Here is a 25,511-nt window from a genome sequence, read left to right as displayed (position 1 = left end):
TTTATCTAGTATAGAAATATATAAAGAATATAAAGAACTTTTATATTTCCGAGACCTTTTTCTGATTTATTTAAATTAAAATATAAAATCTAGTTTTCTGATTTAGATTCTAAATTAGATAACTTATTAATTTCTAATTTAGAAAATTCGGAATTATTTTCTAGAACCTTTTTAATCTTTTCTATAGGAACTTATTAATTAATAAGTCTTATTACGGGTTTTATTTCTTTTAGATAAAAAATTAATCTATTTCTCTCAGATTTTATAAATATAGGTTTTTAGATAATTACTATCTTTTTATTATATTTAGAATTATTTAAATAAATTTGAGATAATTAAATAAGAATTTTAGTATTTACTAAATAAAGCTATAGGAGTCTAAATAGTAAATAGAGCTCTTTATCTTATATATTATTAAGTTAAATAAAAATATTAATCTAATACTAAATTTCAAATACTTTTATTTCGAAACTTATAAAATAGATTAATTCGGAAATATTACTATAAGTTATATTTATTATAAGATTACTAAATTCCCGGATTTTTAATATAATTATTCTATATTTTAATATTTTAGCTAATTCTAAGGAAATTATATTTATTTCTAATTCTTAATTTTCCTAGAAAACCGATTTCGGAAGAGTAATATTTATAATCTTTCTCTAATAAAAGATTCTAGTAATAATAGGACTTCGAAATATTTTTTATTTAATTAATAGAAAAGATTAAACTAGAATAATAGAAATCTTTCTAAATTATCTAGTTTTTCCCAATAGGGATTTTTTAGAAATATTAGCTAATAATATATTAAATCCGGATTCTTTTATCTTTTTTCCCTTATAATTAACTTATATAAATAGGTTTCTAAATACTTTAGAAAGGTCTGGGCTTATTTAAAATAAATTAAAAAGACTTATAGGAACCTGAATTATTTCTATTAATTTTATATAATTAATAGAACCTTTTTCTTTATATTTAATAATTTTATAAAGTTATTAAATAAATTAAGTATCTTTCTTTCGAGCTGCCTTAATTATAGGTTCTGAAATATAATTCAAGATATCTTTAATATTTACTTACTAATATTTCTTACTTAGAGCTAAATTTATAAAAGCTTTAAACTTTACTAGGCTATTTAGATAGCTTTTACTAAGAGAAACCTATTCTAGCTTATAGCTCTTTAATTTAAATTAATCTCCTAATAAATTCTTTCCGAAAATTAAATTCTTAATAAAAGATATAAATTCCTTAAAGAATATATCTAATCTATTTAAGATAAAACTATATAGTAATACTAATTCCGAATATCCGGATCTTAATAAGAATATAGAGACTTTAAGGTTTACTAAATAAAATAAAGAGAATTTTCTATAGACTATTTTCTTTAAATAAATAATCTCTTAAAGTTTCAAAAATAATTCGGAAGTCTTATATTAAAACTTTATATATCCTAATTAACTATAATTAAAATAGATTATATTATTTTACTTAATATTATAGGCTTATATCCTATTAATAAATAAGTTCTTTAATAAAGTATAAGGTAAAAGCTTTTTCTTTTCTTTACTAAAGTCTTAGGAATTTTTCTAGCTATTTAATTTTCTAAATAGCTTTTCTTAAGAAATCTGTTCTGAAACTTTTATAGAATTAGGTTCCGATTCTCTAGCTATAATAGATTTCTATTCTAGTTAGGAAGTCTAAAAAATATCTTAGGAATTACTAATAAAATATTATAGAATTCCTTAGATTTTATACAGAAATTAAAAACCGGATTAGAAAAACTGAAATTCTAATTAAAGAATAAAATAAACTAGATATATATTCTATAGAATAATTAGGAAATATAAATTTTGGATAGGAAGTTCTTAGAAAGCTTATAGAATTTTAGTATTTAAGTTTACTAGAACTAAAGTTATTATATAGCTATAATAAGAAAAGTAAAACTATTTTAATTATTCTAGTTTATATTTTTTTACTAAGTATTTCTGGATTTCCTTTATAATAATAATTCCCTACTAGGTTTCTATAAGGATTTTATAAGATTAAAATAATAATTTATAAGTAATAACCGATTTTCCTAATATAGTATTATAAAGAACTTTATTATAAATTCCTTTAATAAAAGCAGAAATAATAATCTAAAATATAATAATTTTAATTAGAGATAAAGCTTTTCTAGCCTTTAGAATATTATAGCTATATACTTAGTATAAAAGATAAATAGTTCTCTAGTAATATATAAGAAGTAGTTTATTAGCTTCCTAAAAAAGCTATTTAATTTCTAATTAGATATTAATTTCTAAGGTATTAGAAACTTTAGTAGAAAACTGAATTCTTAGAGCTTCCTTAAATTCTATAATATTTTCTTATTTAGTAGAATTCTTCTTATTAATAAGTTCCCGAAACCGAGATATAGAATTTAATTATTAGGTAACTTTATTATTAAATAATATATTTATTGCCTTAAAGAAAAGAGAAGCAAATAGCTTCTTATAGCTAGCCTTACAGAAATTATATCTTAAATATATAAGCTACTAAATAGCTACTATATTACTATTATACTAACTGAACTAAATATAATCGGGAAAAATAGCTATATTTATAATTGGATTTAGGGTTTTTTTAATAGAGCTCGGAAAAGAATTCCTATTAAGATTCGAGATATTTATATTAATATTAGAGAAGCTTCTTTTATAATTCTGGGAACTTCCTGGGCTTAGAAAGGTATTTGAAACAGAAACAGGAATCTAAAGTAATTCGAGCTCTATATAAAGAATTATATCGAGATTCCGAGAGAAATCTTCTAGTTTATATTTCTTGGAAAGAGAAGCTAATATTAATAGATAATAAATTAATTTATTAAATAATATATTACGAAATCCTGAACTAGAACTTAATAGAGTCTTTAATTAAAGAGTAATTAGATAATATAAAAGTATATTTTTCTAATAATCCAGGATTATATTATAGTAATAGTTTTTAACTAGTTAGAGAGTTCTCTAAAGCATATTTCTAATTAGGAATCTCAGGTGTCTTTTAGTAAAATATATTATATAGCTTGACTAGAATCCCGAATTATAACCTATAGATAGAACTAGGGATTCCGAATAGGAATATATAACTTTCTAATTAAGATCTTAGGCTAAAAGAAAGATTTCTAATAGTAGAAAAGGAAATCCGATAGTATAAAGGTAATATTTTAATAGAAATAGTTCCGTTACAGGAAAAGGCCTCGGTCGCAATTTACTAATAAGCCTTTATAAACCGTGAAATACCTTAATATAGTGATCTAGGAAGCTTGAGCTATAGGAAAAGATAGGGAATAATCCTCTTAATAGAAATCTCGAGTCAGAATCGAGATTTTAATAATTTCTGGGTTTCGGCACCAGAAAATTAATAGAATCAGGAGGGGATATAAGGGTGTGGATTGAGTCCTGTGAGAAGAACTAGCTATATAGACTCTGAGGCCTAATAAGGCAACCACGCATCACTAAGACTACTTCCAATTTCGCTCCTTCTACGGTGACAGAATAGCCGAGTCGCTAAATTTGACTATAGTACCCAACCTCGAGCTACCGAGAATGCCTCCGTGGGGCCGCAGGCGTAAATTGCCTGCCCGAAAGCCGGTCTTCTCCTTCCATTAATAAAATTACAAGCTTGTTTTTGAAATTATATCCAATTGCGGCTATGCAATATATAGATGGCCGACCGCTTGTAAACTTAAATTGGATGCAATCGAGTCGCTGTTGTTCTCCCCTTTTGCGAAGGATTTTGAGTCGTTATCATAAATTCGATTGGATTATTGTCTTATTATAGTAAATACCCTTATACCAGTACTCCTTCCCCCGATCCCAATTCTCAATTGAGAAGGTCCATTGCTTTCATTTTATAGCTTCTGAAAGAAAAGGCTTGTAATCGGGGACGTAGTGGTGATATCCGTGACGAGCGAAGGCAGCTAAAATTGTATTATTAGAGGCTTTGATACCGTGCTCTCGCGCGATCTCCTGGAGGGGCATTGCTCGCCGGTCAAAGTGGCCTGTCATCTATTTAATTATCTCTTCTACTTTCGCATTAGAGATAATAGAAGGTCTTCCAGCTCGCTCTTTGCCAGTTCGTCGATCTCCTGTAGATACCCATTCTCTTGCAGTTGTACGAGGGACTTGAGTTAGCTGGGCAGCTTGCTTTTGTATATGCCCCTCCTCAAGATACGCGCGAAAGCGGGACCGCCGAGGGGTCTCGTGCTCTCTTCTGGCAGTGATTCTTTTAGTGTACAGGTCATAATTGCAGAGAATAAGAGGTGGATGGAGAGAGAGAGAGAGCTAAACTGATGGTGGTGAGAGAGAAGGTGGGAGAGAAGGTGCTAGAACAGCGTGGCACTAAGCTCACCGCCTTACAGGGGGGGTGACGCTGATTTCTTGAAACTCCCTTTCGTACCTAAGCAAGCGAATACAGTACCGTAAACTGACACTACCTACCGAGCCTACCTCCTTCTCCGGTGCGCATCCGAGAGAGGCAGAGGAATAATACAACCGTTCACGGCCACGCTTTTTGACTTGTTTATTCGTACAAGGAGGCGCACTAGCTGTTCACTTCTTCTTGCTAAGCATACCCAGTTGCCCGGAACGTATTAGGCGACTATACTTCTGGCCCTTCCTAGCAAGTGCTCTCAGGCAACCTTCTCTCTACAGCCATTTGTCACAGCCTGGGTATCCTAGATTGGATTCCTACACCTCGCTACTGTCTTGACTTCGATGGAGCCCTTTGACGAAGCTCAATCTTCACTGTGCTGTCCACTAAATTGGAAACCCCAGCGGTTCTGCCCTTGGGTCGCCCTGCTGCCTGGATCTCCGGGGGAAGCTGAATATCGTAATTACGCAGAACAAAGATCATGACAATCTTCATGATATACAGGGCGGAGAATCGGCCAGGACATGCGTTCGAACCGTGACCAAAGGTGAATTGTCCTGGGCCAGTGGATGTAGCCTGGTACTTTGCCTCGTTTCCGGGCATTTCACGCATACGAGAAAATCGATAGCCGTCGAAGACGTTGAGGGGAGTACTACCTGTTTCGGCCATGGCCTGCGTGCCGCCGATTGGGTTCTTTTCTGATTGACTGTTTGGCTTCTGTTAGAATAGGGAATTAAGATCGCTTTTATCAAGCATCGACGTGACAACCTGTCTGATGCCATTTTTTTTTATTAAAAAAAAGTGCAATGGTGGGCACGGGAAGGGAAGGAAAAATGGAGCGCTACATACTGGGCGGCATACATGGGGAAAGTCAGTAGCACTCCCTTGGGGAGTCACAGGCCATTCGAGAAGGTGATATTCTTGTGTAGTCTTCGAGAGAGACCGTCTGCAAAAGGAATTTTAGCTGGAGTGAGGAGGGCAAAACTTAGAATCTCAACGTACCAAAAGCCAAGGGAGTAAGTCGTTGGCTCTCCTTTAGAAAGCTGTCGAGCTTCTTCATCTTTGAAACTGCCGCCATTGTCAAATAAAGCTGACCATTTTCATCTATCGACTCTCCATCATTCGCAATTGCTGCCTCAATCTCTTCTCGCAACCCGTCTACGTACTCAGGATAGGTCGCTAGGTCTAGCAAAGCCTGTGACACAAGTCAGCCACGGCTTATCGGAAATGTTCGTAAGCCTCCTTACGTTTGTCGTTGCACTGGTGGTCGTATGAAGCGATGCAAACGAAACCTGCCCAGGTTGGATTAGCAAGTCTACTCATATCTTGGGAAGTTCAAGGCAGAACTTACCTGCATTTGCATGAGGCCTAATTTCGTGGACCTCTTCTCATGGTCCGGCAGATATTTCAAGAGCCACGATATCCATGCGCCGCGGCTACCTGCAGCCACTATCTTTGGTTTCTCGCTGGTGACTGACAATATGTCCCTGATGACAGGGTCCATCCAGCTCTTGGCATCCTGGAGATGAATCTGGACTCTCTTCAGCGAGGACAGAAAAGGAGCGACCCAAGGCCGCAAAATTCGGTTATACTGTTGCAAGTCGTTGCGCACCATAGCCGCATCAGCCGTGAACATTGTGGATGTCCGGAGGTATTCTGGCTGCCGGCACAGCTCTGGGCCAACAAAAATCCTGCCTGAGAGTCGACTGACAATCTGGAGAGCGTAGGGCTGCGCGGGAACCGCTGTCCAGCTCTCCTTGACGTCTTTCATAACGGTAGCAAAGGCGATTCTAGCTTCTTCCTGGAGAATGGGCATGAGACCTCCGATGCTCTTGGTCAGATCTATGCGGATGGCAGAGACGAGCTCGTCGACGTTCTCGCCGAGGTGAGTATGCTTGCCGTCAAACATGAAATGGACAAGCTCTCTGAAGCTCATGTCCTCCTCTGGAAGCTCGATTACCTCCTTAAACATAGACATGGGTAGGACGACTCGAGGGGGGTTGATTGCGAGCAGGAAAGGTGAGCCCGGATACTGCAGTGAACCGTTATTTCTACATCTCCCAATCCATAAACATTTTAATCTACGTACCTTTCTGTAACCTTCAACAATCGCCTCTCTGGTGTCGCCGCTGGGGACTTAGACGACAGGAAAATGCAGTTTTGGCGTCGTCTCACCAAATGCCATTCTGAGGATGAGATACACGACCAGTATAGCAGGTGCCACAGTCCAAGCCCAGGACTGGACAGTGTGTAGCATTAGGCCTGCCATGATGAAGCCGGCTTGAGATCACTGGTCGCACGTCTTAAAAATAACGTCCGAAGCACCGAAGCGCAACATTGGGGCACCAGCGACTTATAAAGTAGAATGGCTGATCCCATGCCGCACGTGATCCTAGCACACTATTACTCATCTCTTTACAAAGTGTGTCCGCTGTCTGTGCGAAATACAGGTTACAGTACCTCGTTAGCTCCCCCACGCGGTGCAGTGGTGCAGTCCCTGGAATACGCTCGGACGAGGACGTGCTTTGTGAAAGGGCGAGTATCTCTTATGCATAAGCTACAGCCTAGTAGCTTACAGGTAACTGACCTCCAGCCCGACCTACATCATTCTGAATGAATATATTGCAAGTCCGGCGCGTAAGGCTACTGGATTGTTGTCTGTGGAGTGTCTTTCCTAAAACGACTACTTGGCGGCGAATATTGTATTGGACCTATTGGTCGGGCAACCTGCATAATCGGTCATGCCGGGGACCATGGGCTTTGCATCCCCGACTCCCCGGGTTTCCCGAGCCTCATGGCTCTGATACCCTGACCGTAATCTTACTTAGCTGTGACCGAAAATACGGTAGCAGTCGGAAATAAGGTTCATAGCAGTTAATGTACTTCGAATTATGGCCATTGCTAGTCATCAAAGACATTCCCGCTAAAGAGCTCTTTAGTTACTCACCTTTTTCAAAGGTCTTTCCCTATTAATGTTTAGTGTAGGTTAATTCGTTAGCATTTCCCACGTAGAGTAACCCTAATTTACGCTTTAGCGGGGATAGACTTTTGAAAAAATGGAGTAGCCATGGAGAGAAATGAGAACTTTCAATTTGCACTAAATGCATTGCAGAATCTCATTACCTTATACGACCGAAGTGTGAACCTCCCTTCCAGACTTGATTCCTGACGGTGGAGGTTGTCGAATCAGTAAACCATTCACTGTCGGCACCAACATCTCGCAGGCTCCATACATCCAGGCACGATCTATAAAAATATTATTCGGAGCCATGCCTCACAGTCGCTCAGTCATCATCACAGGTGGGACAGCTGGACTTGGTTTTTTTGCGGCTCGCGATATCGCCAAAGAACACGGGTCTCCCTGATGCAGTATACCACTCCGCCGAGGAACTGGCTCACCCTCCTGCTTCTGCCGTCAGCATACCAGGTCGGCAGCGTTACTCGACCACCAAGCTAGCTAATGTCTTGTGGACGTACGCGTTGAACAGCCGACTCGTGCGGCGCGTGCCAGAACGTGCCATCACGGTCAACGCCTTTGATCCGGGTCTGATGCCTGGGACGGGCCTCGCTCGTGTGGCCGTCTGGTACGAGCGGATCCTGTGGTTCTACGTTCTTCCCCACATCATGCCGCTGCTGAGAGTGGTCATCCCAAATGTCCACACGGCGGAGGAATCGGGCCAAGCGCTTGCTCGATTGGCCGTGGGGAAAGACGTCGAGGGTGTTAGTGAGAGGTACTTTGAAGGCTTGAGAGAAATCAAGTCGAGTAAGGATAGCTACGACGAGAGCAAGCAGGAAGACTTGTGGGCATGGACTGTTGACTATTTGTCAAGCGGGAGTGGCTCCGAGAAAGCGCATTTTGAGTCGTTTGCTTAGGGCTTTTCACCTTAGTTAATTATTAGAGAGATGAATGAGACTTAGACTTTTTGAAATTTTTGTTTACTAGTAGCCTTCCATTCAGGGTACATTTCATATTTACCTCCTTTTTTTCAAAAGTCTTTCCATATTAAAGCGTAAACTAGGGCTACTCCATCTGAGGCCACCCAACGAATTACCCTATACTCAGTAATTTGCTGTATTTACGGAGACAGACTTTTGAAGAAAGAAAAAGGGAGTAGCATCGCATGTGAGTTTGGATATGAAATTATAGTGGAAATTACACATAAATACGGTCTGTGGCAGCGGTTGAACTAGATAATGAATCTCTGGCAATTGCTAACGTTCCTTTTTACCACTGCGAGCCAACGAATTACCCTGTACTAAGCAGTGACAGAGAGAGATATTTGAAGGGAAAAAAAGGGAGTACGAAGTACAATCTTCACCAGCCCTCGCTTGGCTCTTCCGCGTAGTAAGTGCCCGTCAGTTTCTCGGGATCTCCCTCCGTAGCCGCGCGCACAATGACCTTTGCTCCATCGCTGGCGTCCTTCCGACCCTGACCCCCGGTGAATCGGGTGCGGCACATACCCGGCGCGACAGCAATGACGGCAATCTTGTCACTGGCAAACTTGACGGATTGCGCGGCCGTGATCATATTGAGAGCCGCTTTGCTACTGCGGTAATCGGGCGCGTACCACGCGTTGGCATTGAAAGCGTAGTCCTTCTTCCCCGCCATGGTGATCAGACCCAAGCCGGACGTGACGTTGATCACGCGCTTGTCGGAAAAGAAAGACGCCTTGAGAATCGGCAGGAAGGCTTCGGTGACGGCCGCAACACCAAAAACGTTGACCTCGAAAATCTGACGATATTGCTCGCGAACCGGCTTGTCAGGCACCATACCGAGTCCGGCGTTGTTGATCAGAATGTCGAGATGCCCGAACTGGTCCTTCACGCTCTTGGCCGCCGCTTCGACCGACGCATCATCCGTCACATCGAGGGTAATGGGTGTTACCGCCGCCTTGTCCACCGCCTCGGTCTGAAGTTGTTGAACGGCCGCTTGTGCATTGGACGGGTTTCGTGCGCTGACAAGAACATGATACTTGCCCGAGCTGACTAACTGCTGCGCCACAGCAAAACCGAGCCCCTGGTTAGCTCCAGTGATGAGGACGAGAGCCTTAGAAGTTGAAGATGCCATTTTGAAGTACAGACGGGGGAGCAGCAGCAAAAGCTAGAAGAATTTCCAATTTCGTAGGTAGCTATTCCAAGATTTTGGTCGGATATATGTTCTTTCCCCAAGACAAGGATGGCGACACACGAGTAAGTTTTGGTGTTGCCATTAAGTAAAGGCAGAGGGGTTTCCTTTCATGTATCGGATTTATCGGGTTTATGTCGTAGTAAATGCCGCTGCATGCGCAAAATATGCTCTTCAGCTCCGGAGAAGGCTATATCTTGTTAGATGCATATCGTAGATCATCAATCAGAGAGGCCATCTATTGTACCACCAAGTTGCATGTCTCACAGTTCCCGGTATACTCGGGAACATTCCTCGAGGCAGTCGGCAAACAAGTACAGGCATTAGTACTAATCCTAACCCTGGTGGGGGCTGCAGAGAAATATATTCTACTAATATTTTGGTCACGCGTTACGGTTTTTTTATCACAAGTACTGCAACCGTCGCAGCTATAAGTTATTATTATCTTTGATTAGTATCTTTTCTAGATGACATTTGTTGGGCTGAAATAAGGTTTTGCGCGAGCTAGGGCCCGTTTCGCACGGGTAAGCTGACTAATCCCGCATGCCTGTGGTGTTGGGTTCGTTACGAGTTAAGGCTCGGCTCAGGTTAGAGCAGCGACTGCTTCGGTCCAAAGACGGAAGTGGACTTTGGAGAGGTTCAGATTTGGCGTAGATTATATCAGTAATACTTATTACAGATTGGCCTTGAGGAAAAGGCGAGCGGTCGACTCTAACTGCCTGGTCTGCTCCGCGACTTTTCTCATCTGGCGATTAACCTTGATTCTGTTTTCGCGGAGTTCCTCTTGTCTCTCTTCGTCTTTCTCTCCGATGGCTTCTTCATCTCCTGTCGAATCTCGCGCATCTCTTTGTCGTGTTTCTCCTTGAGCCTCTCGAGCTCCTCTTGGACCTCACAGCCAGCGCCCGTATCAGCCAACTTCAAGACTTAATCGACCATTTTGCGTTGGATGTCTAGCGTTACAGGCTGCGCTCTGTTAATGAGATGGTCTATGATCTTCTGCCCGGAGACTGCACCATCGCCTTGCCGGAACACGCGGGCCGCAGCCGACGAGGAATATCCAGAGGTCGTTCTGGTAGACGAGCTGATCCTCTCGTCTACTTGCATCGGCAGCCAGGCAGAGACTCCACATTGTAGTCGCAAGAACTACGCTCCCAAGGCCCTGCTCACCACAGAGCTTGTGGGACATGCGCAAGTTCTTTATGCCCAATGCGAACGTCGATAATTCGGTGCAGGTAGATAATGCCAGTAAACCTGACCCGGAACTGATGGGCTTGAGCGAGCCAGTCTGCGATCTCTCGAAGGATGTCCGTATCGGACCGGTAGGTATTATCGAATCCCGGAGTATTAACCAAGAAGATCTTTTTGCCATTCGGCATAATGCATGGTACTACTATTTCATCCTTACTGGTACCTGTCATAATTGATTAGCCCGCGTCAACCACGGTGCCTTCCGATTAGTCTAAGTACGAGAGCGATGAAGAGCCTGGGGCCTTCCACGTCACCTTCCAACCACAAGGTCAATCTCAAAATGCTTCAAGAATCTGCCCCGCACTATGTTCTCCTTCTCGCCCATCACAATAGGCCACAACACTCGCCCAGCTCCATCTTCCCATCCGATTGGACACCCCTCCTCCCTTCCTTGCCTCTTCCACGACTCCAAGATCTCAGGGGCTGCGCTCAAATAACCGGGATCCACAGAATTCATCGCAACTTTCCTGTGCCTCCAAGCAGGCTGAGCCTCCGTCTCGGTGAGCATGTTGAGCGCTGCCTTGGCGAGATTGGTGTGCACATGACGACCGTTCTTGTTCCAATGATCTGGACGAGGTTCAAACGCACCCTCACGGGCTGAGACATTGATGATGTATGCCTCGGGCTTCGAAGTTTGGATTTTGGGTTGAGAGTCTACTTGTGAGCGAGGAGAGCCCATAAGGGGAAGCAATTCGCGAACGAGGATGAAAGGGACGAAGGTGTTGACAGAGTGGGCGGTGATTACGTCTTCGTAGGGAATCTCGTAGATAGACTGCATCCATGAGGTTTTCGAATCCGCGGGTTTGGTAGAAAGAGTGACCTCTTCTGATTGTTGAGCTAGTGTCGTACAAGCATCCGTTGAGGTGGCCAACGCAGATCTCAAGGATGTATCCCCTTTGAACCCGAATTCAAGCATCCGCGAGTTTGGAATTTCACCCCGAACCCGTGGCTGATAACTTGAATCTATGAGCAACAGCCTGTCATTGGCCCCTTCCAATGTCAAGTGTTCCTCTCTTTGGACAGCCTTCCGTTCCGTTTCCAAAGAGTCCGTCCAAGTCTGCGCCGCATTGTTGATCAATATATCCAGTTTCCCTTTTCCCTTTTGATGCCATTCTCCCAATTGCTTCCTGATAACATCCACTAGATAAAAGACGTCACTTGCTGCCCTGAAGTCAGCTCCGACGATTCTCAACCGTTCATGCCATGATTCAGAGTCCTGTTCAGACAGATATCGAGTGGCTGCGTCACACGGATATCGAGAGGTGACGATGACTTTTGCACCACATCTAAGTAGTCGGAGTGCTGTGTGATATCCCAGATGTACCCTCGCACCTGTTACCAAAGCAGTCCTTCCATGAAGATGGAAGCTTTCGGGTAGTGACAAGCCAGAGGATGCAAGGTTGAAATCCCCGCATTGTTTACAGAGCGAGTGATACTGTGGGTGACGAGAGACGAGAAGGTATTGACAGGTATAACACTTCTTCTCTTCTGTTGGCCTTTGCATTAATTGGCTGGTTGAATTTGTGCTATGAATTTCGTTCTCTAATTTTTTGGAATGCAGATAGTTGTTCAGAACCCGCACAAGATCCCCGGATGAGGTTCGAAGGTTGACTCCATCAAACTCTTGACTCTTGATACAAAAGTCTAGAACATCCAAAGCTGTCTCAAAATCCTCTCGTGAGGGCATTCTTTGCCCGATTGAGACAGTCGGCAGTCTCCCCTTCGATTGGTGACTCATATGGTCCAGATATGCTTTGATGCTCTGCACTGTGCCTGTGTACTGAACTCTGCTGATGGATCGACCGTACCTGGCTATGTCAGGATTCAACCGCATGGCAAGCTCATCTCCTAACTTGGATCCAGCGGGTGGGAGGTATAAAGCCAAGATGCTAGGGAGCTTTTGGGCCGTACAAAGCTCTTGGTCACGTTGGATTTGCTTGGCGATTGTATCTCCATCCTGAGTTCGGAGGAATTCGCGGCAAGAGGATTCTGAATCCAACATGCCTGTAAATGGCAGCATAAGGTCTCAAATGGGTTGGACAGAACGTTTGCACGTTCTAAAAGGTTGTTTGTAGGATTCAGATGAAGTGTCCATGATTTAAGGTGGCCGGAGGAAAGTTTCTCCGCTTCCGACAACACCCCATCCTTCATCTCCTGACTAACCTTATGAGTCAAGCACTAAAATAGAAAGACATCAACCTCAAAATCTATCACGAACAACCTCCCATATCGTATGCATTCGTTTGCCTTTCACGTTCATCATGGAAGCCAAGTTAAGGGCCTTGCAAGGACCGACACCCGCCTTTGTGATCAAGCTGCAAAGGCTGCCTCTGGAAATCGTCCACCAGATCCTCGACTGCCTGCCACTCTTCAAAGTACTCAATCTTTTGGCTCACAAGACGCCATATGCCGAGAAATGTGTGCTTACGCACAGATACCTTGGATTGGTGTTCAAATCGCCATCCGATATTGCAAGCGTGATCGATTACTTCCTCCTCTTTCGCGACATACGCATCTTCTGCGGCCAGAATTTGAAAGATAATTATCTCATCGCATTGAACTACTCAGTGAGTGGATATGAAGGTTCTTCAAATTACGACATAATAGAGCCCTTGATTGATGAGATGATCTCTGATATCAGAGGCCACCTACGATTGGAGCTGCCTGACATAGACCTGATCCGTTCCTCCACGGACTTCCCTGCTCCGCTGGACAGTTCTTTCCACAACCTTCTGAACCGCTGGTTTTGGATCACTGATGCGAAGGAAAAGATTAATATCGCCAAAGCGAATCAGTGGAACAAGGCCGCCGACTTGTTGGAAGCCTACCCCGCAATGTTGAAGAAAACGCTCGATCCTTCCCAGGATGGCCTGAGGCCCAACACTGCCCATATTGCTGACAGATTCCGAGGCAATGCAAAGCGATGTTTGAGAGACCGCCAATTGGCACATCCCCAAAATAGGCTTCGGGCAGGGTGGCTGCCTTGTGTTCCTGGGGTAGACCTCATCGAATTGGTACCTTACGATCGATACCTGTGGCTATTTTTAGAAACAGTGAAGAAGCATCCTCCCGTGGACGTTATGGACCACATTGCAGCTAGCTTACAGAGTATTACTCTGAGTCTAACTGAGGTCATGGACACAAACCAAATGCCAGAGGGTGCCACAGGGCGAATGGAAGGAGAAAAGTATCGATACCCGCCCGATACTGCTGACAATATCCGAATCGCGATGAATGGTCTATTCTACGTTTACACCGGGTCCACACTGTTAATAGTTCCACGTATTCATTGGCCAGCTACTATGGAGCCTGACTTTGACAACTATGTACAGAATCCACGATTCTTCATTGGCCTCAAGCCACATCCGGCGAACTTACCTGCGGAGTTTCACAGATGTCCCGTGCGGAAATGTAAACCCCACGATGATCGGGAGTACAAGTGGCTAGAGGCATTTTTGAAAGCTGTTAGCTGGATGCAGAAGGAGTTCGGCTCAAGTGGTTAAGGCGAGGTGCAATGCAGATTTCTGTTGAGGCATGTGGAGGATGCTGTATAGAGGCAACGGTGGGGGTGTTGATTGAGGGGAGGACTTTCCAACAACTGAGAGATTGTAAGGGAGAGGGCTGATGAAGTTCATCTGGAGAGCAGGAAAAGGCGTCGAGAGCATGGAAAGAAGAAGTATGGTAGGACAGTGAGCCCCTCGTGCTTGCTTCATTTCTGCGCCTCTTCTGAGATTGAGTATAAATAGCAGCAAGAAAGAATTGCATCTTTGATTGCATGACTGTTTGCCATTGGCCATTACCCCTTTCTTCAGGGGGCGGACTCGCTAAATCACAGCACCCTAGCCCCTGAACGATTACCTAATAAGAGCACCTGAATTCGATTTAACGCGTCACGTCGCGTCTCCACAGCACATCCATCAACCGACCCATGGCATAGAGCCCACACGTCAACATGGGGAAGCCAACTTCCTCGCAGCCCAAAACTCAAAAGTCGATATCAAGTTTCTTCACTCCGAAACCTGCGTCAAGCTCCGCGCCCTCCCAGCGCTCACAGCCGTCACAAGAACCGCCACCCGTCCAAAAAGAGACCAATCTCTACCATGCCGAAAGCGACGAGGAACCTGTGCGGCCAGCTACTAATAGTGTGCCAAAGAGAGCATTGACAGAGGACTTGAGCGGCGGAAATACTGGCCTTGTCGAAAGACCAGCAAAGAGAGTGAGAGGTGACGACGAGATTGGGAGCAGTGGTTTCTTCGCCGAGCGAGAGCCACCAAGACCCAACCCTACACCTTCGAAATCGAAGATCTCTCCGCGGACTGAAAAATATCTGTACAGTTCATCCGCGCAAGCCCCATCGAGTGTACCTATCCCGGACGAAGAAGAGGAAGATGATGCCGAGAAAGCTAGGAAAGCAGAGCTGCACAAGAAATGGGTGAAACGGATGGGTGGCGCCACAATTGGTCGGCGTTGGGTCAGTGAGGAGACACCTGCGGAGGATGGAGACGAAGATGATGAGGATGAGGAGGAAGAGGCACGGCCTGCGAAGAAGGCGCCGAGGAAGGGAGCGAAAACCGGGAAGTTGACTCCCATGGAGCTGCAAGTCCTGGATATTAAGAGGAAACACATGGATACATTGTTGATCATCGAAGTGGGATACAAATTCAGGTTCTTTGGGGACGATGCGAGAGTTGCTGCAAAGGAATTGGGCATTGTGTGTATACCTGGCAGGTTCAGATATGATGAGCGTACGTCACCCCTTTCCTCTGGGCCAGGCAATATTGACCTTAGACAGATCCTTCAGAGGCACACCTCAAGAAATTTGCGTCGGCGAGCTTCCCAGTCCATCGGTTACCAGTACACACGAAGCGGCTCGTTGGCGCTGGTCACAAGGTCGGCATAGTTCGACAAATTGAGACAGCCGCTCTGAAGAAAGCTGGAGATAATCGAAATACCCCTTTTATAAGAAAACTTACCAATGTTTACACAAAGGGCACATATGTGGACGATATAGAGGGACTCGGCCAAACTGATTCTCCAGCTGGGGGCGCTCCTGCAACTGGCTACCTACTCTGCATCACGGAGGCAAAAGCTAAAGGATGGGGAACCGATGAGAAGGTGGATGTTGGAATTCTGGCAGTTCAACCAGCCACTGGAGACATCATCTACGATACATTTGAAGATGGCTTTATGAGGAGTGAAATCGAAACCCGATTACTACACATCGCACCCTGCGAGTTCTTGATCGTGGGAGATCTAACGAAAGCCACCGACAAGATGGTGCAACATCTATCGGGAAGCACATTGAACGTCTTTGGGGATACTATTCGGGTTGAACGAGTTGGCAAGGGCAAGACTATGGCCGCTGAAGCATACTCTCATGTTGCTCAATTCTACGCTGACAAGCTGAAGGCTCAGAAGGACTCTGGAAACGAAAGGGAACAGGCACTTCTCGATAAAGTACTCAAGCTACCCGAAGAAGCCACAATTTGTTTGTCTGCAATGATTACTCACATGACTGAGTATGGACTGGAGCACGTCTTCGACTTGACTACATACTTCCAGTCGTTCAGCGCTCGATCGCACATGTTACTGAACGGCAACACTTTGACCAGCCTGGAGATTTACCAGAATCAGACAGACCACACTGAGAAAGGCAGCTTGTTCTGGACGCTGGACAAGACTCAAACTCGGTTCGGGCAGAGATTACTTCGGAAATGGGTCGGCAGACCACTTCTCGATCAAACTCGACTTGAAGAGCGGGTTGCTGCGGTAGAAGAACTGAAAGATGGCCATCAGACTCTCAAAGTGGACAAGCTTCAAGCTCTCCTCAGGAATATCAAGTTTGATTTGGAAAGAAGTCTGATACGAATCTATTACGGAAAATGCACACGGCCAGAACTCCTGACAGCTCTTCAAACACTGCAAAGAATCGCCAACGAGTATGGAAATGTCAAGACCCCATCAGATGCGGGCTTCGCTTCCCCTCTCATCAATGAAGCAATTGCCACTCTCCCTACAATCGGCGACACTGTGATCTCCTTCCTCGACCAGATCAACGCCGAAGCTGCCAGGACGGATGACAAATACGCCTTCTTCCGCGAAGACCACGAGACAGAAGACATAACAGACAGCAAACTCGGCATCGCAGCCGTGGAGCAAGAGCTCTCTGAACATCGCTCTGTGGCTGCCCAAGTCCTCAAGAAGAATAAGCCCGTGACATATGTCACCGTGGCTGGGATAGAATACCTCGTCGAGGTCCTCCCTTCCGACCTCAAGCACGTCCCAGCCAGCTGGACGAAAGTCTCCGGCACGAAGAAACTCTCAAGATTCCACACTCCCGAAGTCGTCAAGATGCTCCGCGAGCGAGACCAACACAAGGAGTCTCTCTCCGCCGCCTGCGACACCGCATTCAAATCCTACCTTTCCGCGCTCTCAACCTACTATGCACCCCTCCGCGACGCAATCGCCTCCCTCAGCACGCTCGACTGCCTTCTCTCCCTCTCCCTCGTGGCTCTCCTCCCCGGCTACACAAAACCCACCTTCGTCCCCACAACCGAAATCTCAGTGATCGGTGGCCGCCACCCTATGGTCGAAGCCCTGCTCCCAACCTACATCCCCAACAACACCACGCTCTCCACCGCCCCAGGCAGCACCCGCGCCCTGTTAATTACAGGCCCCAACATGGGCGGCAAGTCCTCATATGTCAGGCAGACGGCACTAATCTGCATCCTCGCACAAATCGGCTCCTTCGTGCCCGCCGACTCTGCACGCCTGGGGCTCCTGGACTCAATACACACGCGCATGGGCGCCTTCGACAGCCTGTTCACAAATCAAAGTACATTCATGGTCGAGCTTTCCGAGACAGCGGCGATACTGAAGACGGCGACAGAACGGTCATTGGTGATCCTCGATGAGCTGGGCAGAGGCACGAGCACGCACGATGGGGTGGCGATTGCGGGGAGTGTGTTGGATTGGGTTGTGCGGGAGACGAAGTGTCTTTGCTTGTTTATCACGCATTACCAGGCGCTGGCCGGGGTTGCGAGGGGGTTTGCGGAGAGGAAGGAGTTGCGGAATGTGCACATGAAGTTTACGGCGACGAGGGCTTCGGACTCGGGCAGGATTTCGGATATCGAGGACGAGGATCTGGAGATGGCAACTGATGGTGACGAAGAGATCACTTTCCTCTATGAGGTGGGCGAAGGAGTTGCTCATCGCTCATATGGGTTGAATGTCGCCCGACTTGCACATGTTCCGAAGTCTGTCATCGGGACGGCCGCTTTCAAGTCACGGGAAATGGAGCAGAGCATGAGGCAGAAGAAGGTTTTTGCATTATCAAGTATGATGGTCGATGTGCTATCTGAAAAGAGTGGCGCCGATGAGAAGCTTGAGCAGCTCATAGTCGGCATCGACGAGCTATGACTGTAATGTAGAGAGGAAAAGAAAGGAACCGTTGGTAGCAAATATTGATGCAAGTTAATACTCCCATCACCTCGTGGAAACCATCGCTGATCGTAAGATAACTCCCGTAATTTTGAGCAAAGAAGGAAAGAAAACATAGCGATGCAAAGCTAAAGCAAATAACAGATACTGAGGCGCCGTGCAGTGTGCGCCAAACGCCAAATAATAGCTCTGGCAGTGGCTGTCGAAACGAGCCCCCATGAGGGACAGTGAAGTGAGCAGTCTACATGTTATAGTTCATGCCATTTCCGAAGTCGTTTTGTTTGGTACCCATGCTCTGGCCTTGTGGGTGCTGAGGTTGAAGCATCGAGCCAACTGGCTTGAAGTCTCCCTGAAATCCTGTGCCATACATTGGAACGTTCGTCATAGTGAAGGTATGTTGGGAGAAGCCACCAAAAGACCGAGCGTACGCGTGGTTGTAGAGAGGATTAATCGACGAGGGATCGAGAAACATCTGGGGAGTGTAGCCGTGCGGTGGAGCAGATGGCGCAGACGGGGCTCGCCGAGCTTGTTGTTGGTGTGGCAGTTCAGGCTTTCCGTTTTCTTTGCCATGTGGACGGTATGAAAGTGGCTTGGGCACTGGGGTCGGGGAAATAGGAAAACGGGACGAGTTCTGGAGTTCATCGGGGTACATTGGCAAGCCATGGGTCGCATTTGGCAAGTCAAACCTGGATCAGCAATCAGCCAAGAAGCCTTGGAGGATAAAAATATATCAGACATACCGATGGTCCTCCAAGGAAGCTTCAGTGCGGGTAGGGCTAACTTCCGGGGCGTCTTGGAAAATGCTGAACCCACGTTTCTTTCCCATATCCTCGACCGTCAACCTGAATTCTTCGTCTTCCTCCGCAGTCGGAACGAAACGACCACCAAAACCTGCAGCAAGCGGATTGGGAGTAGGAGCAGGCTTGAAGAACACCGGAGGTGGGGCAAGCATTGAATGAAGTTGTTGCTTTTGTGAGCTTTGAACAGCCGCAGCCTTCTTTCCTCGTGGTGCGCGCAGACGAGGAGCGTTGACACTGACATTGGACAGGGTTGCAGCTGTCTTGCGGGTAGCCCTGCGTTTCTTCGGGCTAGGAATCTCCTGATTCTTCGGTCAGTTGCTGGTTCCATAGGATGAACAGTGGGCGAGATACCTACCGGGCTGTTTTCGGTAGACAAGGGACCAAAGATATCTCGTGATGCTCTGAAATCGCCATTTGGATGGTAGCTAATTTCAGCCGGCTCTGTGTCCCTGGCAGTGGCAAGCATCTGCTCGAGAATGGTACCATCCTTCTTCTGATTTCTCATTCTCTTCATCTCTGGAGTGGCCGAGTCGAAAAGGTCCATTCCTGGATAAATCACACCCTTCAGCTTGGCGCTATCAGTAAGCTTCGATCCGGACTTATCACCTGTTCCTTTCTCCCCATCCTCTGGCTCTGGCTTCCATGGAGTTGTAAGTCTGACACGAAGAGATTAGCCCACGAACATATTATGGCAGGAATGAAGTACTTCGGGTCAAGCGCAGCAGGAGCTGGTGTCTCTTGACGGCTGAAATTGGGAATTTGACGTCTTGCAGTCGGTGTCTCATAAACATGCGCCATAGGGCTTCGATCCCATTCACTGAGAGGACTGTTATTTGCAACTGTTGGCCAAAGGTGCATGCGAGGAATTGGTGCGCGAAATCCTTGGACTGGGGTCTCGGCAAAGGGTGTTTCTCTCATGGATTCGAAATTGGAGGGTTGGCGATTCTCTTTCTTGATCTAAGTTCCACGTGTCAGGTCTGGCTCACATAATAGAGCTGGAAAAACAATGTCAATTATTCTTACAGAGACATTGGACGACGCGTTCGAGTTCCGGCTTTTCTTTGTCTTCTTGTGCTCCTTCGCGGCCATGCGATCGGCCAACAAGACATCGATGTTGCTGCTTTGATACCAGAAATCGAAGTGATCAAGCCTGTTTCTAGCATCAACATCACTTTGGGCCTGGATCTGGAGCTTGAAACGAGCGGCCAGGTGTGACTTGGAGGAGACGTGGGTCAGGAGGTGGGAGACGTCGGAGAACTTGGGGTTTTTGTTGCACAGGATACATTGCAAGTCGATGTTGTGTTCTTGTTTCGGCATGGTGGAGGGGCCTGCCAAAAACTTCTGTTAGCTGTCACGCATGGCAAAGTTGATGGCAATGATGTGCAGAGCGACAAACTTGTATAGGGTGAGGGATCTGGCTCTGGATGATAGAGCCAAGAGTAGTATTCATCCATGGCCGTGTGACAGAAAGGAATGTGAAAAGGGGAGAGGGATGGAGAAGTGTCCCTAAAAGGACGGGAGAAGGATGGAGGTGAAGAAGCGACTAGAAAGGAAACATAGTCTGTATAGCTCTCGAGATAGCTCGAGTGGTGTATAAGGCGGCGATGGGCGGAGAAAAGCCGCCATCAGCCTCGAAGCTAGGAGCAAGCGAGGGCAAAGCAAAGGTGAGGCAACTGAGTTGAACTCTGCCCAACCCTCAACTTGAAGGCAGTGAGGAGCGATTGGCTCAGCCAAATAAGAGGAAAGGGGACGCTGGTGCAGCAAAGGATGTTCGAAGGTCCAATTTGATGATTGAAGGCAGCGAAAGAGCCCAACTTCCACTGGCGGAACTGTGGTGATGCCGGTGCAGCCATCGGCCATTGGTGTTACGTCCAATTGACATCAGGGCAACAACACAGCATTGGCTATAGTGAAGTGTGTCTGTGTGCATGCGACGCGAATGGCTGCTGAAATATTTCACTCACCCTATAGATAGGTCTTAAGGCTGCAAGTATCGATGTGGCAGATTCGACGAAAGCAAGGAGGCTTCTGTTGGGCGTTGGTTGTGGGCTAGTGACAGTCCAAGGAGGCAATTGGGGGAATGAGCAATCGTCTCAGGCCGCCCTGGTGCGACTGAGGTCGATGGCGATGCAACAACAGAGGTGGCTTCTGATTGTGAGGAAGGAAAAGAGGTGCAGGAAGGAAGGACGGATTTTGTCGAGAGTTGAAGTAGCTCTCGTCTGGTGGATCACTTCCTGGAAGAGCAGGACACGAACTCGGAAGGCGCGGTTGTGAGCGGAAGGCAGTAGCAAAACCTGATGAGACGAAACAGAAATTCGTGCAAAATAATTTAGATAAAGGTGCGTTAAAATTGGGCAGTGAAATTAATGTTTTATTGATGGTTGACGCTGATTTGGCCCATAAGAGCACCAGGAGCTGTCATTATCCCGGACTGCTTAGGCCATTGAGTGCAGCAAACCTGAAATGGAGGGGATATCTTCGTATAGTTTTCCAATGTACAAGAAGGCCTGGGACATTGTCAACCGTAGAGACAAATATATGAATGTTCCTCTAGCATCGGCTGTTGCAATGCCCCTGGAAATCCTGCCGGAACATGTGTATCAAAAGATGTATAGCAGCCAAAGTCATTACAGAACTTGGGCACTCGCTGCACCTGTGATTTTTTCTTCTCCTGCCTTGTATCCTTGAACCACGATGTTTTAGGAGCCAGGTTATTAGATGGCAGGAGGCTTGGGTGGGGGGACTATACAAAGTAAAGCTTTTTGACAGAGGAAGGACTCGATCTAGTTTTGAATTTATTCTTTATTCATGCTTCATGAATCATTATAATGCCCTGGCCCTAGCACTCGCTCGATTATCTTCTTCGGCATGCAGCTACAAGAATTGTCAGTAGAAAGAACGGAGGGAGGTGTGAAAGAGCTTTACTATGCGGCATCCACTTCCTCCAGCCCATCAAACTCGAGCAAAGCCAGACCTGCAAGCCCAAAATTCGTATGGAATACATCAACCATATCGCCCGGCCTATCCGCCAGCCCGCCACGCTCCGAATCCTATCTTAAGTCAGCTAAGCCCCACCTCCAGTCCTTCTCCCACAAACCTGGCAATTCAATATAAACTTCGACAACTTCCCCCCATCAATCCAATGCAGCCGCCCAATCATCGACAAACTACTCGCAACCCACCAACTATAACAGACGTCCTCCAACTTCTCCGGCCTCCCATTCAACCCACCGCCCTCCGTTTGCCTCTCACTCAACCACATTCCCAGCTTGTCCTTATCCACGGTATCCAGTCTCCTCGCAATAGTCAACGCTGCGCAACAAGCAAAGATCTGCCCTGAATGCGATTCTGCCCCAGGAGCAACACCATATCCGCCATCGAAGTTCGCGCACGAGATAATGTAGCCAACTGCTTTCCCCACATCCACCAAATTCATCAACTTTAGCAGCGAAAGCCCGATGAACGCACAGCAGATAAATCGTGTGTCTTCTTCTCCCCATTGGTCGCCTGCAAAAGTTCCTGTTTCCCGGTTCTGTAGGTCTGTGATATCTGTTCCGCATCAGCACATCACATCTCCCCGTGCGGATGGAACGGGCAGACATTTCCCCACAGCCATCGCCCCTCCCTCCTTGCCCCTTTTCTCTAACTCTCCAAAACCATCAACCATAGCCAGTATCTGCACCGCACTAGCCGTATACAGCAAATGTGCATCATGGCCCGGCGCAGCGCCAAAACCACCGTTATCCGCCTGACACGAAAGCACAAAATCTATCGTTTCTTTTCTCGGAAGGGCATCCGGACGGTTGAGAAGGTGGAGAGCGTTGAGACCCCAGTAGAGACCATTGAGTCGGAGGTGTTCGGTAAGCCAGTATTCGAGCTCGTCTTTGCGCTGGGAGATGTTAACTAACAGTGAAAGGACAACTGGTGGGGGAGACGAACGGTGTCCAGGCTTTGAATATATTTCACATGTGGCTCGATTGCGAGTTGGAGTTCGTCCGGGAGGGCATTTCCTCCAGCACGGCCAGGTCCTGATACGAGAGACATTTTTAAAAATTGTTGGAAGTCGAGAAGGTTTTGGGGAGGAAGATGGAGACGTCTGGTGAGGTTGCCTTCGGGATTGTCCCACAATTTCGCGAACGAATCGGAATTTTCACCAGCCTCGTCCAATTTCGAGGTTTACACAAGGTTTCAAGACACAGGAAATCCACACAAGTGTGACACTGCATAAATTAAGCCATTTTCGGAACAGAACTAAATTCCTTTTCCTGATATTTCCAATTCAATTTGCTGGTCCAGCTGCCGCAAGCAACTTATTAATGTCGGCCGCCGAAAAGCGATCTGCATCCAATCACAGTCAATCGAAAAGATCAGCCTCGTCTTACCACATTAAATGCTTACACCCTTGGCTTTCCATAAACGAAAGCTTCAATTTCCTAATTTTTCTTTCATAACTGTCAAAAATGAAGATATTGACTTCAACTCAGTCCAAAGGTACAGTTTTATTTCCAAATGTCCGTATGTATCAGCGTTGCAATCCGATTGGTAATCTCGGACTTTGAGGTTGTCAAAGGCCGACGGCTCAATTTATAATCCCAACCCGACGGTGCATCTACGCAAGCTGCGTTGATATCTCCTTCGCATCAACTCGTGTTCATGATTTGACGAATTTGTTATCTTCTCATACTTCTTGCTTTCCAATTGTTCAATTCTCACTATTTTGATCTTATTTTGCCTCAATTGCCACTCCTCTCTTCCAAGACCCCACACATCTCTCCATCAGCCATGACAACCCCAACCCCAACACAACGCAGCGCACAAGCTTGCCCCTCCCTCCGAAAGCTCTGGAAGCTCCTCAGCTCCCCCTCAAATTGCCCAAACCGACCTGTCAAGCTCCCATGCACGTCAACATCCCGCCTCACCCCCACCTCCACCGACGAGAAGACCATCCTCTACCTAGCCTACGGCTCCAACCTTTCCGCCGAAACCTTCAAAGGCAATCGAGGCATCCGGCCCCTCTCCGCCGTCAACGTCCACGTCCCATCGCTATCCCTAACTTTCGACCTCGCCGGGATCCCATACATCGAGCCCTGCTTTGCCAATACACAATACCGCACTCCCCCGCCACCCCCAGCCTCGATAAGCTCGCCCGACTATCACAAAGATCGTTGGACAAAAGGCCTCATCGGCGTGGTGTACGAAGTAACACCCGAAGACTACCGCACAATAATCGCAACAGAAGGAGGAGGAGCAAGTTACCACGATGTTATCGTGCCTTGTTACGCTCTACCCAAGGGGGGCAAAATAGTGGACGCGGCACCGAGCGGAGCACCATTTATGGCACACACCTTGCTCTCTCCGCGAGACTCTGATCCTGCATCGTATCAAAGTACAGGTAATGGGGGAAGAGTGGATGGAAAGGGTGGGATCACCAGGCCGGATCCAAGCTACGCACAGCCTTCAGCACGATACCTGAAGCTCATCACCGATGGCGGGGAAGAGCACTCTCTTCCTGCGGAATACATGGCTTATCTGTACATTATCCGTCCGTACACAATCACCACAAGAAAGCAGAAGGTGGGAAAAGCGCTGTTTTTGGCGATTTGGATGCCGATTGTGATGGCTGTTATGGGGTTGAGTAAGCTGTTTGCGGATGAGGAGGGAAGGGTCCCTGCCTGGTTGGGGGGCGTTATGACGCTGGTGTTTAGAGGGGTGTGGGGGAGCTATGATGTGGTGTTTAAGCGGGTTTTTGGGGATGGGGAGAGGACGATTTATGATGATGAGGACGGTGGTGGTGGAGAGGAGGAGAAGGGGACTAGGTGGGGTTTTGGTGGATGTGTGAGGTTGGAAAGTAATGATGAGAAGAAGATGGGGAGATGAATATGAGTATGTGTTCGATGTGTAATGATTTTAGGTTGGGACTTCTGGTTTCTCGGCGTTGGCCAGATTTTGGTGGAATGGGGATGACACCTTTGAGCGTGATATTGGATACATATGCAAGCAGCACTTTCAATAATCTTGTCATTTGCACATCACCCCTCCAAGTCATCCCTATCAAATGTGGGGCACGCCAGACAGTCTTTCGTGGGCTTAGTTTCGTATAGGGAGGCTTGACTTCTCTTCTGAGTGGGTCCCTTTTCACTTACTTTTCAGGTGAAGATGGCCGCTCGTAATTCATCTCGACTTGAGGCCAACTATTTGTTATTCATCGATGGTGCTGTCAAATAAGATGAATATCATTTCAGTTCGAAGGCCGACCCATTGAAACCTTTTGTAGCTTTTTTTTGCTTATCGCACGGCTACTCGTACCATAATAATGTTTCTAGGGGATACTTACGGCCAGTTCCAGAGAAGGAGGTCGATACACATGATCTCGGCAATATCAGGGATCGAAGGTGCATTACAATCTTAATCTCTGTCTTTTATGACCTCAGTGTAGAATTGATAATTCCGGTTTAAAAACATGGTGAGTGAACCCGAGTGCTAAGGGCATC

General features: G+C 46.2%; 10 protein-coding genes across 10 annotated transcripts; 4 read left to right on the top strand and 6 right to left on the bottom strand.

Moving 5' to 3' along the window:
* Positions 1-4,734: 4,734 nt before the first annotated feature.
* K444DRAFT_648127 (cytochrome P450) lies at positions 4,735-6,676 on the bottom strand (the record flags this gene model as incomplete). Its single annotated transcript, XM_024885428.1, has 7 exons — positions 4,735-5,113; positions 5,305-5,353; positions 5,410-5,602; positions 5,655-5,699; positions 5,759-6,439; positions 6,497-6,543; positions 6,583-6,676. The coding sequence occupies 7 exons, from the start codon at positions 6,674-6,676 to the stop codon at positions 4,735-4,737; spliced, it is 1,488 nt and encodes a 495-aa protein (XP_024729228.1).
* A 1,076-nt stretch (positions 6,677-7,752) lies between these two features.
* K444DRAFT_544836 (uncharacterized protein) lies at positions 7,753-8,280 on the top strand (the record flags this gene model as incomplete). The annotated part of the gene is made up of 1 exon (XM_024876085.1): positions 7,753-8,280. A coding segment is annotated over one exon (528 nt), but the record flags the coding sequence as incomplete, so codon positions are not given.
* A 74-nt stretch (positions 8,281-8,354) lies between these two features.
* Positions 8,355-9,602, bottom strand: K444DRAFT_621456 (NAD(P)-binding protein). Its single transcript, XM_024881914.1, has one exon. The coding sequence runs from the start codon at positions 9,473-9,475 to the stop codon at positions 8,723-8,725; it is 753 nt and encodes a 250-aa protein (XP_024729226.1). The 5' UTR covers positions 9,476-9,602; the 3' UTR covers positions 8,355-8,722.
* An 874-nt stretch (positions 9,603-10,476) lies between these two features.
* K444DRAFT_621455 (uncharacterized protein) lies at positions 10,477-11,024 on the bottom strand. The gene is made up of 2 exons (XM_024881913.1): positions 11,000-11,024; positions 10,477-10,943 (listed from the first exon to the last, which is right to left on the bottom strand). The coding sequence occupies exon 2, from the start codon at positions 10,899-10,901 to the stop codon at positions 10,506-10,508; it is 396 nt and encodes a 131-aa protein (XP_024729225.1). The 5' UTR covers positions 10,902-10,943; positions 11,000-11,024; the 3' UTR covers positions 10,477-10,505.
* A 6-nt stretch (positions 11,025-11,030) lies between these two features.
* Positions 11,031-12,782, bottom strand: K444DRAFT_545034 (short-chain dehydrogenase-like protein; the record flags this gene model as incomplete). The annotated part of the gene is made up of 1 exon (XM_024876102.1): positions 11,031-12,782. One exon carries the CDS (start codon positions 12,780-12,782, stop codon positions 11,031-11,033), a length of 1,752 nt encoding a protein of 583 aa, XP_024729224.1.
* Positions 12,783-12,981: 199 nt separating this feature from the next.
* On the top strand, positions 12,982-14,613 carry K444DRAFT_621452 (uncharacterized protein). The gene has a single exon (XM_024881912.1). The coding sequence runs from the start codon at positions 13,042-13,044 to the stop codon at positions 14,281-14,283; it is 1,242 nt and encodes a 413-aa protein (XP_024729223.1). The 5' UTR covers positions 12,982-13,041; the 3' UTR covers positions 14,284-14,613.
* Positions 14,614-14,732: 119 nt separating this feature from the next.
* Positions 14,733-18,199, top strand: K444DRAFT_544346 (DNA mismatch repair protein msh3; the record flags this gene model as incomplete). The annotated part of the gene is made up of 2 exons (XM_024876043.1): positions 14,733-15,525; positions 15,573-18,199. 2 exons carry the CDS (start codon positions 14,733-14,735, stop codon positions 18,197-18,199), a joined length of 3,420 nt encoding a protein of 1,139 aa, XP_024729222.1.
* Positions 18,200-18,318: 119 nt separating this feature from the next.
* Positions 18,319-20,337, bottom strand: K444DRAFT_709451 (uncharacterized protein; the record flags this gene model as incomplete). Its single annotated transcript, XM_024888200.1, has 5 exons — positions 18,319-18,906; positions 18,961-19,301; positions 19,376-19,676; positions 19,727-19,977; positions 20,050-20,337. The coding sequence occupies 5 exons, from the start codon at positions 20,335-20,337 to the stop codon at positions 18,462-18,464; spliced, it is 1,626 nt and encodes a 541-aa protein (XP_024729221.1). The 3' UTR covers positions 18,319-18,461.
* A 1,607-nt stretch (positions 20,338-21,944) lies between these two features.
* On the bottom strand, positions 21,945-23,064 carry K444DRAFT_543985 (terpenoid cyclases/Protein prenyltransferase; the record flags this gene model as incomplete). The annotated part of the gene is made up of 4 exons (XM_024876014.1): positions 21,945-22,070; positions 22,118-22,569; positions 22,621-22,909; positions 22,960-23,064. The coding sequence occupies 4 exons, from the start codon at positions 23,062-23,064 to the stop codon at positions 21,945-21,947; spliced, it is 972 nt and encodes a 323-aa protein (XP_024729220.1).
* Positions 23,065-23,635: 571 nt separating this feature from the next.
* K444DRAFT_621445 (uncharacterized protein) lies at positions 23,636-25,152 on the top strand. Its single transcript, XM_024881911.1, has one exon. The coding sequence runs from the start codon at positions 23,803-23,805 to the stop codon at positions 24,895-24,897; it is 1,095 nt and encodes a 364-aa protein (XP_024729219.1). The 5' UTR covers positions 23,636-23,802; the 3' UTR covers positions 24,898-25,152.
* Positions 25,153-25,511: the final 359 nt, after the last annotated feature.

This window comes from Hyaloscypha bicolor (assembly GCF_002865645.1).
Source record: "Hyaloscypha bicolor E unplaced genomic scaffold K444scaffold_182, whole genome shotgun sequence".
NCBI lineage: Eukaryota > Fungi > Ascomycota > Leotiomycetes > Helotiales > Hyaloscyphaceae > Hyaloscypha > Hyaloscypha bicolor.
The sequence above is the reverse complement of the archived record's forward strand: the minus strand, read 5'-3'. Positions and strand labels throughout refer to the sequence as shown.